The sequence below is a fragment of the Copadichromis virginalis genome, linkage group LG8 (genome assembly GCF_057382275.1).
Source record: "Copadichromis virginalis isolate Kocher_CV1m ecotype Utaka linkage group LG8, C_Virginalis_male_GT1.1, whole genome shotgun sequence".
Taxonomy (NCBI): Eukaryota; Metazoa; Chordata; class Actinopteri; order Cichliformes; family Cichlidae; genus Copadichromis; species Copadichromis virginalis.
The window spans coordinates 24,088,375-24,104,168 of NC_140625.1; the positions used below are offsets into that span (position 1 = coordinate 24,088,375).

General features: G+C 40.5%; 1 protein-coding gene across 1 annotated transcript in view; it reads left to right on the forward strand.

Moving 5' to 3' along the window:
* Positions 1-14,663, forward strand: part of LOC146703475 (glutamate receptor ionotropic, NMDA 2C-like) — a 64,993-nt gene extending 50,330 nt beyond the window's left edge. Inside the window, exons 12-16 of the mRNA XM_085466723.1 lie at positions 766-995; positions 4,428-4,588; positions 7,238-7,425; positions 9,105-9,337; positions 11,802-14,663. Of these exons, the coding sequence (XP_085322849.1) occupies positions 766-995; positions 4,428-4,588; positions 7,238-7,425; positions 9,105-9,337; positions 11,802-13,361 (2,372 nt within the window). The 3' untranslated portion in view covers positions 13,362-14,663. The remainder of the gene's footprint in view (positions 1-765; positions 996-4,427; positions 4,589-7,237; positions 7,426-9,104; positions 9,338-11,801) is intronic.
* The last annotated feature ends 1,131 nt before the right edge of the window (positions 14,664-15,794 follow it).

The following is a 15,794-nucleotide window of genomic DNA, read 5'->3' on the forward strand; positions in this document are numbered from 1 at the left end:
CTGATGAATACTTACACAGTGAACAGTAGACATATTTTGTGTGAAGAAAGAACCCAGATAAAGAAAAGGGCTGAACACTGTCATCAAATACTGCACTTAAAGAATCCATTCATCCACGTAAAAAGAAAACAAACAAAACTTAATTTCCCCTTAACTCTGGTGGTATTTTACCATGCAGATAATTTAGCTTTGCTTAGAGATTTCTTTTTTATATTATATTTTGGCTGAAGAAAGCCCCAATCCCCAGTGAAAACAAGACTGTTCTGCTGAGGAAATGACAGCCGCAGTGGGTTTTGTAACTGAAAAAAGCCTGGAAGCAACTGCAGGGAGTGTTAGTTTAGTTTGTCAGGAGCAAAGAAGGAAAGAACATGGAAGGACAAAGTCTGCAGTAAGAGGAGATCTGGGTAGAGGTACTGGTCAAGAAAACTCTGACGTCAGATAATTTCTTCTCTGACCCTTGAAACGTGGGTATTTAAGCCAAAGCAAAGCCTTTACTTTTACATCACATCACATAATTGGCAAATATCATTTTTCAAAGTGCAAACAAATATGAAATGTCTATCACAGTGCAATCCAGACAGTTAACTGAAGATAGTGGCATTTATTTGCAGCAACTGATCCAGGGACAGTTCCACAGTTTTCCCACTTCGCTGTTTATTTCCACTAATCCAATAAAGGAAGATGAGCTCAAGGTCCTACTAGTTTACTCTAAAAGATAAAACTTGCATGGTTAGATGATACTATCTCCTGTTTCTATTTCATCAGCGCCCGGTGGTCCAACATTCACTATTGGGAAGTCAGTGTGGCTGCTGTGGGGCATCGTCTTCAACAACTCTGTCCCGATTGAAAACCCTAAAGGCACCACGAGTAAGATCATGGTCCTGGTGTGGGCCTTCTTTGCCGTCATCTTCCTGGCTTCTTACACCGCCAACCTGGCTGCTTTCATGATCCAGGAGCAATATATCGACACCGTGTCTGGGCTCTCTGACAAAAAGGTAAGACACTGAACAAAGTTTCACTTGGAGGAACAATGAGGTGGAACAGTTGCTCTCAAACACAGAGAGCTTTCGTGGAGCTGTGAGATATGGAGAAAATCATGTCTTTTTGTTCAAATCCAGCTTATACCACATCATCTGCTCGCTGTCACTCCGCATTGACTAATAAGCCGTGAATGGAGGAGAGACAAAAGACTCACAGAAAGCCTTTAAGATGAAGTCAAGTAAAAAGACTCTGATGTGAATGTCTCTGTCCTTTTCCTATCACTGGGGAGCCCAGTGGCATGAATGACTAATCAATTACTCCCTTCTGTCAATACAGATGGTGTCTGAGTCTCAACTTGTCCTGTCAGTGTTTTGGTCTGTCCATCAATATTCTCTCTGTGCCGTCTCCATCGCTTGTCTCGCTCACACTGTTAAAACAAGATCGGAAAATGTCAAATGATTTAAAAAAAAAAACTAAACAGCAACAAAAAAGGGTCAACAGAAGAAAAGAACACCCACATACTTTACTTAAATGTGCATGCACATACTAAGACACACACACATGCACTCAACTTCACAGTGATGAAAAAGATGACAAGAATTTTTTTTTATTGAAAAATAAAGTTTTCAATTTTCTTAAACAGCTGGCTAATAATAATAAAGTGTAGCAACACTTACATAGCAGGCTTGTGGTCTTACTGTTCAAGCGCTTTACACAACAAGTCACTAAAGCCATTCATGCAGTGCTTTATCTATCACACATCTACAACTACAGTCAGTTTCAGATCACCAGTTAACCTAACAAGCATGTATTTGGACCTTGGGAGGATACTGGCATCCCCAGAGAAAATCCACAGGCACAGGGAGCACAAACTACACACAGAATATTTAAGGAGGACCCAGAACTTGCATGCTGTGAGGCAACAATGCTAATCACCGCACCACCTTACCACCCGTGAAGTTCTGAAATTTCTCAAACAGGATGAAATACTTTTTGGAGGGGATTATTTGTGAGCTGTGGATTTATTATACACATCACTGTAGTGTAGGTGTTTCATATTCAGGTTTGGAAAAATGTCTCCAGCTCAGATGAAATGGGAATCTTCTGATGCTGTAAATAAGAACAGATAATACATAAGGTAAAAGGATGATTATAATTGTGATGTGATTATAATCGCAATCATGAGGTTTTAAGTTTACCATGAGGCATTTGTACTTTTAAAAAAAAAAAAAAAGGTTATAGGACGCACTGCTGAACGAGATTACTGGCTTAATCCTAATGATAGAAATTTATTTCCTAAAATTTAACCTAAAGAGTTTCCTCAGTAAGAGGACTTTTTGTACAGTCATTATGTACTAAAATAAGTGTATTTTAATGCCCACATACAATATGAGACATGCATAACTGCCCTTTTTTCTATTAAAGTAATTTCAAACTAATGGGAACAAACTCTGTAGTCCTTGATCTGTATAAAATTGCAGTAAGCTTTCAAGTTCAGGAATTGTTGTGTGAAATTCTGCCCTTTGCTTCCACAGAAACTGTTTTCCAAAGCTGCAATTAGTCACTAAAAGGCTGTTGATGCTACATATTATTATTTTATTAACTTAAACACACTCTGCAATTTTGTACACAAGAGGAGCTCAGGACATCGCCGCCCCATCAATTACAATGAAATTGCTTTTAGAGGGAATCTCTTGATGGCCAGCATGGACGGGAGCAGCAATTACAGCAACCAATAATTCTTCAGTTGTATGTATGGGTGTCAAATTAATATAGACTTGCACAATGTGAACCTATCCTGTAATTTCTAATCTTCTGGCTGTGATGTGGCCTTTTTTTTTCCCCAAATAGCTCATTATAACAAAAAGCCTCTCATCGAAAGCCATTGCAATGCAGCTAAAGCGTGATTATATGAACACACATAGACACATCTACTCGTACGCTCACATTTTGATTGGCCCATTCATTCGTGCTCAGCGCAAAAGGTCAACGCTGTAACCAAGATGAATAGCTCTTTGCTGTTTACAGTCTAATTGAGCGTTAACAGACATATTTCGGCTTCATTCTGCTCTCTGCATCATCTAATCAAACGCGAACTTCGATCAGCCACAGATTGAACCACGCTAGGATCATCTCTGTGCAGTGAAATGATTCGAACTCATGCATGTTGATATCAGATTTTAATAACACTGAGGTGAGTGAGTGGCTTCCATTCCATTTATACAGCGTTACGTTTAGTCGCCGATAAGATCAGTTTTGGAAAAAGATGGAATGACTTTAAGATGGATTTCATTAGCAAGAACCTCAACCTGAAATATGAATGACAGGCGTTAATTGAAGATGAAGAAGGGAGCTTGGGCAGAGGCTGTAGTTTGGAAAAGGCTTTACCAAGGATCGGTGGTGGCTTCTGGGCCTAGCAAATCGCCATCATACCTTTGAGAGACGTTGAGCCAGGGAAAATGGCAGCAGAGAGTACGTGGTGCCAGCAGGCATTTGTAGAAATTCAAGTGTTTGGGGTGTGGTCCAGCTCATGAAATTGAAATAAATTATTCTAAGTAGTCCCTCATCCTTTTGACTCCTTTCTACCATGTTACTTCACACTTATGTCTGCTCTTTAGTTTATTTTTAATTTCCTCTCCATTTATTGATTCACAATTTCTTGCCTAAGATTCTTCCTAATTTCCCTTTATGTTTCCTTTTCTCCTTTTCCTGAATTATTCTTGTTTTTTCTTTCCCCTTTCCTTCCTTTTTATTCTTTCCTCTGCACATCCTTCATCTTCATTTTATTTCACCTGTTTCTTCTGCTCTTTCGTCTTTTGCCTCCTCTTTTCCACATCCTTTGGTCTTTCCTTTGTTTTTTGTTCTCTGACACTCCTTTAGGGCATTTATTCCCTTCAAGGACCTGAAGCTCCATAAAGCACCCCTCCAATAGCCAAACCCATCTGTTCTCTGATTGGATAGTTAAATATGTGATTGACATGACATTGACCAATCAGATGAAAGGAAGAAAAATAGGGTCAAAATTCGTACTTGCAACTTGCAGAGTTTCACACGTATTTTTTTTGGCTAAGTCCACATACAAATCTTTTTTACACACACAAATTCTTTTTACACATACAAAACTGATTTACAAGTACAAAATATTTATGACCACAATTTGAGCCCATACTCCTTTTTCATATCTTCATTTTTCTTTACTCTCCTCAGTTTTCCCTGTCTACATTTTAAAATATATTTTTCCCCTTTTGCTCTTCTCCTCATCAGCATTTTTTTTGTTCTCTCCCACTTCCATATTCTTCCCTGACTACCGTCAGTCTCTTGTCACTGCTTACTCCTTCTCTCTTTATGTTTTTCTCCTCACTGAAAGTCTCTTATTTCACTATGTCTCACTTATCTCATGCGTCTTCTCCCCTTTCCCTTTTCTCTCTTCCTCCGTCTCCCTGCAGTTCCAGAGACCACATGAGCATTATCCTCCTTTCCGCTTCGGGACCGTCCCAAATGGAAGCACAGAGAGAAACATCCGCAGCAACTACCCCGACATGCATACGTACATGGTGAAATACAACCAGAAAGGGGTGGAGGAAGCCCTAGAAAGCCTCAAAAATGGGTAAAGTTTTAATTACATTTTAAATATATTACACATTTTGATAGAAAATTATATTTAATTGGTCCTCATCCAAGTAAAGACATAGTAATAATTATTAGAATTTGTATAGTACACTTGAGGTTTGATGCTCTATGTATCTATTTCTAAAATAGGCCAATCTGATGGGTGTATTTTTAGGTTTAAAGTAATTTCTAGTAGAGCTTAATTTGTATAGAAAAGAGCTGTCGGGAATGCCAACTTCACAAAGGACCAGATCATTTTTGAAGAACCATACAGGTGATTTGGGACATTTTTTATAAACCAGTTGTGCGCTCTTTATATTTTTTTTTTACTGATTTTCTTGGTTTCCCTCTGAAATAAAAATAGATTTTCAGACATCTGATCCAACATTTTCTTTCTTTCTTTCTTTCTTTCTTTCTTTCTTTCTTTCTTTCTTTCTTTCTTTCTTTCTTTCTTTCTTTCTTTCTTTCTTTCTTTCTTTCTTTCTTTCTTTCTTACCTTTAATTAGTAATGCACCTGATGGACTGTGTTGTCAGTCAGTTCCAGACGTAAAAGACCACCGACTTATGGACTGCTCTGAAATTCTGCAAAAGCATTCACGGTGGCGAGATGATGAAGTAATTGTATCAGATACTTTGGTGTCACGATCAAGTACAAGATAGATAGGAGGTTAATGTAGTGAGATAGATTCCATTAAATTTAGTGCAGGTATCCATGAGCCCAAGAGCATAAATCATAACTATTGTGTTGATCCTTTGACTTTTTAATCTAATGCAATGTCCTAACTTTAAACTTTATCCAACCAACTCAATTTTGTTGCAGACAGTCACTGTCTGCAGGGAACAGATATTAGCCCGTGAATACTTGCCTGTCATTGTGAACCCGTTGACGTTACCTCTTTGCCCAAAGTGTTTTTTATCTTAATTCAGCCTCACAGAGCCTCTAGCTGTAGCTTTGGGGTCCAACGATATCCTTGTATCCGACAGCCTGGGTTTCTGTTCGAGACTCTTCAGAGTGTTGTAAGAGAGAGGCTCTCAACTGGTGCATTTAAATTTGGCATTATACTTTAAAAAAAAGCTGAGTAAAGCTTCTTTTTGATGAATTTCTACTATCAAACAAGATTCAAACTAGTTGATTGCTTTTTAAATTAACTAACAGTAATGTCGGACTAGAAGGCAGAATGTGGGCTGTAGTAAGTAAAATACCACATTCCTATTTGATAGGCTAAAATACCCCAAACTACACACAGAGTACACAACTCAGTAAGTACAAAAAAAATTCACTAAGGGAGAAATTCTATCGAAGCTGATGCTGGTGCTTTGTGAAAAAATACACCCAACTCTTGTTGGAACATGAATTAACTGCGATTAACCTTTTTTTTGTTTTAATTTGAGTTAAATGTCACAAACCATTCTTAGGCATGATTACGGTTACACCTGTCGAAAAAGCATCATATAATTATGCCACCCTCTAAAGACACTGAAGTCACACTGATGTCTATTACTCTGGAAAGCTTTACAAAGCAGTTTCTAAGGCTTTGATACTCCACTAAACTGCGATGAGAGTGATTACCCACAAATAGACAAAACTTGGAGCAGTGGCTGGTTTAGCAAAGTTATTCCAAGAGCCCAGAACAACATCTAAGGAACTGCAGGCCTCACTGGGCCTTCAGAGACTGGGAAAAAATGATATTCATGGGAGAGTTCCAAGGCGAAAACCACTGTTGACCAAAAAGAACTCAAAGCTCTTCTCACATTTGCCAAATCTTGATCATCCCTAAGAGTTTGGGGAAAATATTTAGTGGCCTGACAAGACAAACATTTTGGAAGCTCTGAGTCCTGACATGGTACCAGCAGTCAGACATGGCTGTGGTAGTGCGATGGTCTGGGGCTGCTTTGCTGCTTCAAGATGCCTTCATCTATTCAATTCAATTCAAATAGCACAAAATTAATCTGTTGTCTCAAGGCGCTTTATTTATAAGATAAAGATCCTGCAATAATACAGCCAAAGACCACCGAGGAGAAAGCACTTGGCGATAGTGGGAAGGAAAAACTCCTTTTACCAGGATATAAACTCCAGCAGAACCAGGCTCAGGGTGGGGCGGCCATCTGCTGCCATCAGTTGCCAGTTTTCACAAACACTTGATTGCAATTCTTGTCACAGCCAGGTTGTTAGTTACTTACGTTTAGGATGTAACTGCTTTTCCACACAGGACCAGGTAGGTTTGGATAACTTTACTTGCTTGATAAAAGAAGTCATTATTAAAAAAAAATACATTTTGTGTTTACTCTGTAATCTTTGTCTAATATTAAAATGTGTTCATGATCTAACACATGCAAATATGACAAATATGCAAAACGGAAAAGAGAAATCAGAAGGAGGGTAAAGTTAGGCAGTGAAACACACGGTGCAGGGGATTCTGGAACAACTTCACCTACGTCTGTGGTTCATGAGGACAGCTTACAGTCTGAAAAATCCAGCAGAACTTGTAATATATAGAATAACTTTATTGTCTGACTGATGCATTTGTATTTGAAGCTTCATCAGGGTGGAAATAAAATCATACAGAGAACATTTTAAGTAATATATATATGTATATATAAAGACATCAAACAGCCACTACACTTAAGATACTCCATTTGCATGCAGGAAGCTGGACGCCTTCATTTATGATGCTGCTGTTTTAAACTACATGGCCGGGAAGGATGAGGGCTGCAAACTGGTGACCATCGGCAGTGGGAAAGTGTTTGCCACCACGGGGTATGGCATCGCTCTGGAGAAAGACTCACGCTGGAAACGACCTATTGATCTAGCACTGTTGCAGTTCCTTGGAGATGGTAGGCACAGATCCAAATCTTTCATTTTCAAAAGTACATCTCGTACCTGCACACACTTTTAGATTTTCCTCAACTGTAAACGTCTGTGTTTATTTCTGTCTCTGTGGCACACTGTATGTGCACCATGTATCTGGAGTCAGTCCAGTTCAGTGTGTGCTGTATCAGCAGGGAAGTGGGCTTACAGGGAAGAGTTAATATCCTGCAGAACAGCAGGAAATGTTAGGGATATGATTATCTCTGTGACACACTCACACACACATATATATACACGTCCTACCTACACATACACACAAACACATTCACCATGGTGGCTGCCGCCGGTGTGGAGTTAATATCCTCCCTCCTCTGAGAGCTTAAGAGCACCCTCCCCGCATACGCACACACTCACACTCACTCCGAGTTTTCCGTGATGATGTAACTAACAGTGTGTTTATGGTCAACATACGGTAACTGGGTGATAAAATGGGCCGCTGGGGAGAGCTCAGCTCAAGAGGTGGCCACCTGTTCAGAGGCCTAGAGGGGTGGCTTTTGTGGTAATGATATTTAATGGAGATATGTTCAGGGACCTTACGTTCTCTGATATATTGTGCTGTATTGGAACAGGGGAATGCATTAACATGACCAGAAAAACAAAGAAGACAAAATATGCATATGTATAAAGCTTTTGTGTACACCTTATGCATACATATCTTTGAGTTTTGGTCCAAAACTTTGTTGAATTTTAAAAAACATTAATAATTACCTAAATATACAGTATAATATGCACTTAATATCTCCCTTTATAATTCACATATTCACATTAAAGCTATACAGTATCTCCACAGATGGAAATATTCACTTCAGTTAGACATACCTGTGTTCCAGCCACACAGATCTCCACTATATATGGTCAGCTCATAGGCAACAAAGAATGAAGTTGCACCACCAAATGAATAAGGATTACCACAGGTTAATTAAACTTAATAATAATCATGATGAGTGTAAATTCATATCAGTGGTGTGAAGCAGTGCATGGATGAGCTGGCAAGTGTGTGGCATATGATGTGTGTGCAAAAAGAACAATAAACCAAATTAAACACACTCCAATCTGAGCACATTTCTCCCCAATATGTAGGGTTAATTTAATAGAAGGAAATCATCAACATTTAATAACCCTTTGCCCTGTGACTGGGCCATTAATGTGGCCAGGGAAAGTGGAAAGACAAGTGCAAATCATACAGTCCACTAAACCAACAACTAGACTATATTTACTCACATTTTCCCAAAATTAAAGGTGGGAATATTGGACGAGCCCCCAATTGTTACGATTCCTAGGCCGCAATACAGAATGAGTCATGCAAACTGAATAATAATTATCATAGGTTTATTATGAGAAATTGAAACCTATGACATTTGAATATTTTGTTTTCTAAAGCAAAACAAAACAAAACAAAAACTTTGCTCTACTCCAAAAACTTAAATCACCTTAAAAACTTCATCTATCCAGAATAATTGTTTGCTTTGTTTACAACAAGCATTCACACTATGGAACTCAGAGTTGCCTGAAGTTAGCTCTGTCCAACTACAGTGTAAAAAACCTCTAAAACATATGACATGTTCATTATGGAAATGGTTATCTTCAGGTTACTATAAAGCTGCCATGTCTCTGACTAACTCCCATAAACCTTCATCCCTTTTAGGAGACACCGAGCGCTTAGAGACAGTTTGGTTGTCAGGCATCTGCCAGAATGAGAAGAACGAAGTAATGAGCAGCAAGTTGGACATCGACAACATGGCAGGTGTATTCTACATGCTACTGGTGGCTATGGGCCTCAGCTTGCTGGTCTTTGCCTGGGAACACCTGCTTTACTGGAAACTAAGACACTCCCTTCACAAGTCTCACAAACTCGACTTCCTGTTGGCCATCAGCAGGGTGAGATTTGCAAGTTTGTTCACTGATTTTTGTTGTTTTATTTATTGCCTTCGTGGAAATAGGAGCAACAAAAACAGGCAGGATAGAAAGAAAGCAGGCAGCAAAAATCAAGCGGGAATTGGGATGGGATCACTGCTGATGGCATTTGTGCACATCTGGTATGTTCCAGGGTTGCACTGTGGTCCAGTGAGGACACAGAAAATGCAAAAAAGATTTAGACATACATATTGATTTTAATATATATAATGAATATATTACATATATTGGATTAAATCTTCTTTTTTAACAGTTGATATGGCTCTTTGGTACAGAGGTTAACGCTGGGTTCTGACCTGCTGGTTGGCTGGGGCCTTTATTTGTGGACTTTGAATGATTTCCCTGTGCCCACCTGGCTTTTTTCTGGGTGCTTAGGCTTCCTGCCTCAGGTTAATTGGCCGTATGTGTTGATGTTAGCTCGAACACCTGTCTATCTCTGTGTTAGCCCTGAGATGGACAGGTGACCTATCCGGAGTATATCCCGCCTCTTAGCCAGTGTCAGCTGGGATTGGCTCCAGCCTCACTCTGACCCTGGCTGGATAAGCGATGAAGAAAATGGATGGATGGCTGTTATGTGCTCTAACCTCTCAGCTATCAGGTTGCCTCTTGTCAGTTGATTAAGTTGTTTTTGTGAGAGAGCTGGGTTGTTTATGCATCCTCGGTTGGTTTGATAACTGATTGCATGATTTACAGAAGGGGGATTGAGAAATTGCCTCGCTGATTTTTGCATTGATCATTTAGTTAAGTGACTGATTGGCCCCTGTAATTTGATTAGTTGTATAACAGCTTGCTGGAGAGATTGAAAGACTGGCTGGTATATTATTTTGGCTCTAAGTGGTTGGTTGGTTTTTTCTTCATTTAACATGTTGTTTTACACGAAGTGGCTTTTATGTGATGATAAATTAATGCAAATGGCTGTGTATTTGCATGCAATTACATTGCGTTATTGAAAGGCCTTGTTATAATGTTAGCTAAAATGGTACAGTATTCTTATTAAGAATGAGAGGGGAGGGGAGAGACAAAAAAGGATGAAAAGCAGCTCTAATTCTGATGTTTACTCAGCATTTAACTTTGATTGCCTAATGTTCAATTAGCCTAAATCACTACCCAGTTTGTTGATGCAGTTGTTTTGGAATGTGGTTATTGAGGCAAAATGCTCTGGCCTCAGTTACAGCCAGGAAAATGTCTATGGACTCCAGCCTCCTCTACTGTGTAATCATACCATTGTGCCTGGATCTGGGTTTTATCAGATTAACGGCTAAATGACTATCTGATCATTAATCCATATGGGGCGGCCCCAAGGACCAAATTAAATTTGGCTCTTTCAGGATGTCTCAGCTAACTGTAAGCAGAGAACAGTCATGGGATTTGGCTCTTTGTTTGTTAGAGTTAGAGACAGTTTGTTCTGTAAGGGACTTTAGGCATGTGTCCCCATGTGCCACTATTGGTCCAATCCTCTCAGCTTAAACAGTTTTTCCTTGGGTTCGGGGAGAATGCATAATTTACTGGTGACTAACACTTGCCTTGGTGACAAGATAAGATATTAATGAAATCTATTTTTATGCCAATGGGATGTTTAGTATATAAGAGGTGGGTCATCACTTTAAGATGGGGGAAATCTCATCTGTCAAATTGTTCCCACTAGGGCGATTCAAAGTTAAACAGTTTGTGGCTAACCAGTGATTTCTTGATTTATTCCTAAATTCTGTTTTCTTGTCTTTTGAGTCATTCTTGTCTGTGGTAATTGAGAGAAGTATTGCAGTACAGACAGTAGACATCTGGATGTAAGCAGAACGGTAGCTTCTTTTCCTGCTGTGACAGATGAAGCTGTGGCTGGATATGTGCCGTTGGTTCAATCTGTGAAAGACATATCCAGCTAGAATAGGACTAGTATTATTTGAACCTGTTGTGCTTCCCTCAGATATGTGCAACCAACATATGTCAGGTTAACATCCAATGCACAGCTACAGCCAGAATCACTGACATCATTAAGAGGAGAAGCTGAGATGGAGGTGGGTTGCAAAGTTGCTTGCAGACACACCACAGCTGAGAGTAGCCTAAAGCAGCTTCAGTAGTGTGGCCAAGACTGTTGCAGAGATTGACTTCTTGAACCCTGCCTGAACCACCACTATGTTCACTGTTTCTTCCTAATATTAGAAACACAGACAGCAGCTATAAATAAGGATTCACCAACTCTCACTGTAGTTATAACCAGCAGTGGTCTATTATAACACACAACATTGTATTGTAATGCAGCTCAGCCTTTCTCATTAGATCAGATGAAATACAAACATATAAAAGAAACTAAACAGTATTTCAAGGTAATGCCAAAGTAGTCCTTAAAAAGATCTTTGGGGGCAAAGAATTTTTCTCACGTCTTGTCTTCATTCTTTATTTGTTTTTTTTGTCCCTCTCGTTTATCTTTCAGGGTATTTACAGTTGCTTCAATGGAGTGGAGGATACTGGGCGTTCGTCTGGTTTGGCCAAACCTGATTTGACCTCCAATTACGCGCAAGCAAATATGCTTAAGATGCTTCGAACTGCAAAGGATTTGGTCTCCACCGCTAATGTAGAGAGCTCCCTGGACAACGCCACCAAGACCATTGAACAGCTGAGTCGACATGGTGGCAGCTTGCCTGTTCGTGTTCCACAAGTTGCCACAGAAGCTGTACCAGCAGGGTTTGCTTATATTACAGAGAATCATTGCTCTCTTCCTCAGCAGTCTCTAACCCCACCTCTGACTGCTGTAACCTCTCTGAAACAGCAGAGGGGTATGAGCAGGCCCACACCACTGCGCTACACACTACCAACACGCTCTACTTCATGTCTGTATGACAGACCACTTCCTGTTTCCAGCCTCAGCAGTCCCCACTTGGCCGTTGGAGAGCCACTCCCTCATCAACATCCACACCACTACCAAACCACCGGGAGACTCTATGTAGACACCCACTCACACTCGTCCTTCATTCCCTGCACCGATCTCCAGCTACCTGACATCTACACCTCTCACCCAGCCTCCTCACCCCAAAACCAGCATGTTCAACTGGGGTTTTCCCGACGGAAAAGGAGGTCCAAGAGTTTTCAGTTTGACGATGGGGATGTGGAGAGGAGAATACACGGGGAGCAGGAAAAGAGTGACAAAAGTCCTGTGTGTCTGAGTGAGCTTAAAGTCAACCACCTCCAAGACAACCACATGTCGTCCCCGAGCGTTGACAATATTTACACAGGGGAGACGATGCCTCCGCGTGTAGAGAACTACGGCTCTTGGCCACCGGAGGACCTTGTGCTGAGAGGCAGACGCAGGCACAGACGCCCCTCTTTTCTCAAAGCAACATGGGGTAGCGAGCAGATCCACCAGCTTGATGAATCCCAGTCTTCCCTGTCCAGTCAATCACCTTCAACCCTTCCAGACCTCTTCCCATGTATTCTTACTCAAACTACACCTGCTAAGGCATACAATCCTGCACATCTTCGAAACAACCTGTGCCTCCCGAGGAACCAGGCCTACCTCCATATAAGGGAGGACCAAAGGAAGCCCAATGGGCGTAAGGGCCAGCGGCTGCGCTACTCGCACTCAACCCACCTACCAACATATGGAGAAGCAGTGCAACATGGGACTGGGATAGGGCGGGGCGTGGTACGGAGAGCCACCAGCTTGCTCAGCAGACAGTATGCACATTACCTGAACTCATACCCTGGACTCCCCCTCTACCATGGTCCTCTGGACTTGCAGCACCACAGCCAGACTGCTAGGAATCACCCAGGATCCAGCCCAGTTTGCCAGCTGTTGGCTTGTGGTGGTGGGGGGTGTGGGGGGCAGCGGGCTCTGTTGTACCAGGACAGTGTGTATGGAGCCTACGGGGTCTATCAGGGGTCCCAGACTGGATCAGAGGCTCAGGTAGGTCAGGGAGCAGGGGGGCAGCCTGTGGGGAGCCCCTGTGTACTTAGGCCCTGGCGACGGGTGTCCAGCTTGGAATCTGAAGTTTGATTGGACACCTCTAGGACCTCAAAAGGTGAAAATTGTGGTTATACAGTTGACAGGACATTAAAACATTACCACTGTGGAGAGAGTTTATTGGTTAGATTAATGTAAAAGGGTAAAGTGTGTGACTTGAAGTAACTTTATGTGGTAAAGAACAAAGTTTTGGCTCGCCAGATTTTACGGATATGTTGAACTGACGCGATAATCAGTACAGAAAGAAGACTGCACTGTTACCAATATATCCTCAAGAAAGCTACCGAAATCTGACGTTGGCAGGTTAAACCCACTTGCTGCTTTCTTATGAACAACGCTTATGTGTTTTCTGTGCTTCAATGTGCACCAAAATTTACAGCAGTCTATGGTGTTGGCGCATGGTTAAACTATAACCAGAGTTTTCATGCTGTGTGTGTTGTGTATATTTTATTGTGGATGGTTGGGATTTAGTCTTGGGTGTCGAATAGATGGACTATCTTTAAACACAACCACCAAAAACAAGCAGCCATTGTAGCAAGATATTTTAAGAGAGATGCAAAGCAGACGTGGAGAGTTTTATTCCAACATGAAACATTCAGTATTAAAATGCTTGTATTCCAGAAACACAAAGCAGCAGCAGTTTTCTAAACTGAAGTAATAATCATTTTGAGACATCTGTTATTTTCAGGTAACTTAATTAAATATTCATAATGTTTTGGAGCTAAAATCTTCACGTCTTCATGTAGTGATGAGGCAGACAAGGGATTGACTATGTGAAAGCAGTCCATGTGAACACAATCTGCAAACTGGTGAAAGCGACAGGACAGGATTGACCAGCACTAGGTGTCTTAAACTATGGACTCTCGTTCCTCGCTGTGTCTCACTGTGAGGCTACAGTACAGCACAACATCGCACAGGGCCTGACATTAAATCAATTCTATATCCTAAATACTATATCAATATAGAGAAATGTGTTAATTGAGGCTGTTAGTGTCATATTCATGTATTCTACATATGATAGGAATTTATAGTCACTCTTTTTCTAAATACACCTCTGGCACATTCTGAGTTTTTCTTTTTGTAAAGCTGTCGCTGATTTATTGAAACATTTGTTATTACTGTATTAACTCTACAGTTTGCCTATATTACGATTTTCATCACTCCCTCTTTTCCACTCTTTTATATTCCCTCATTGTCCCTATTTCCCATCTCCTCTAACTGTTTAATGATCAAATTTAAATGAGGTAATTGAAAGCTATTCTAGTATCTATATTACCTGGCTCCCTCACCCTGTAATTAATCACTTAGACCAATTAAAGAGCCTTTTTGAAAGAATATGCATGTGTACTTCTTCTTTGTTGCTCCTATTTTGTTGAGGAACATTTGTATTCTAATAGAATACAAAGCCATATTACAGTACTCTGGGTAGCCTGATACTTGATTCCATGACCTTAGTTCATCACAGCATAGAAAGTTTCATAGTACAAGGTGGTGGAAACATTCCTTAGAGATTTTGGTTAGCTACACATCTGTATCGCAAATCTTATTCAGCCCTGGGGTCAAATCAAAAGGAATATCATACGGATCCTTCAGGTTACACAGAATACATTGTTCACTATTATGTTAAGGTGGACAGACTGTGAACCAAAGCCTTTTTTTATGCATCAAATATTTATTCAAGCGTTTTGCACTCAATTATTTAAAACAAGCATTGCCTCAGGAAAGTTTTGATGGTGGACGGGAATGCTGGGAAATGTATCACTTGTACTTCTTGATTTAGCTTCCTGTCATTTGTAGAAAACGCTCGTGAACCGGTTGACGTCAACGATGCAATAATTTGTTTATAGTAAATGTCGTCAGCACAGTGGCATTATAAATTACGTTTAGCAGGTAAAGTAATATAATAGTGCAACGGTCTCCAACCTTTTTTTGCACCACGGACCAGTTTATGTCCGACAATATTTTCACAGACCAGCCTTTAAGGTGTTGCAGATAAATGCAACAACATAAAACCAGTACCAGTACAAAAAAAAAGAGAAGATTTATTCATAACACCCGGGAAAAGATCCAGGGAAACAGAGTTAACGATAAAAACAATAAAAAAAGAAATAACGCCAAAAAATGATAAAAACCCTGAAAACCATAAATTTCACACCTGAGCCTCAACTCTCGCGGCCTGGTACCAAACGACTCACGGACCGGTCCATGGCCCAGGGGTTGGTGACCGCTGTAATAGTGATCAAAGGAGGAAGGAGATAAGAGAGCAGAGTAACTATGTCACCAGGACCTCGGATCTGAGTTATCAGTGACTTTGCTGTGACAAAAGATCAAGTTCTGAGGGGTGAGTACTGTTTTTGTAAAGAATTGTTGCATGTTGAAAATATACAAACATGTCATTGTGTGTATGTTACAGAGATTTTGTGGTAGATTATGAGGCACAGCTAAGTGCCTGCTGTTCAGTGTCTT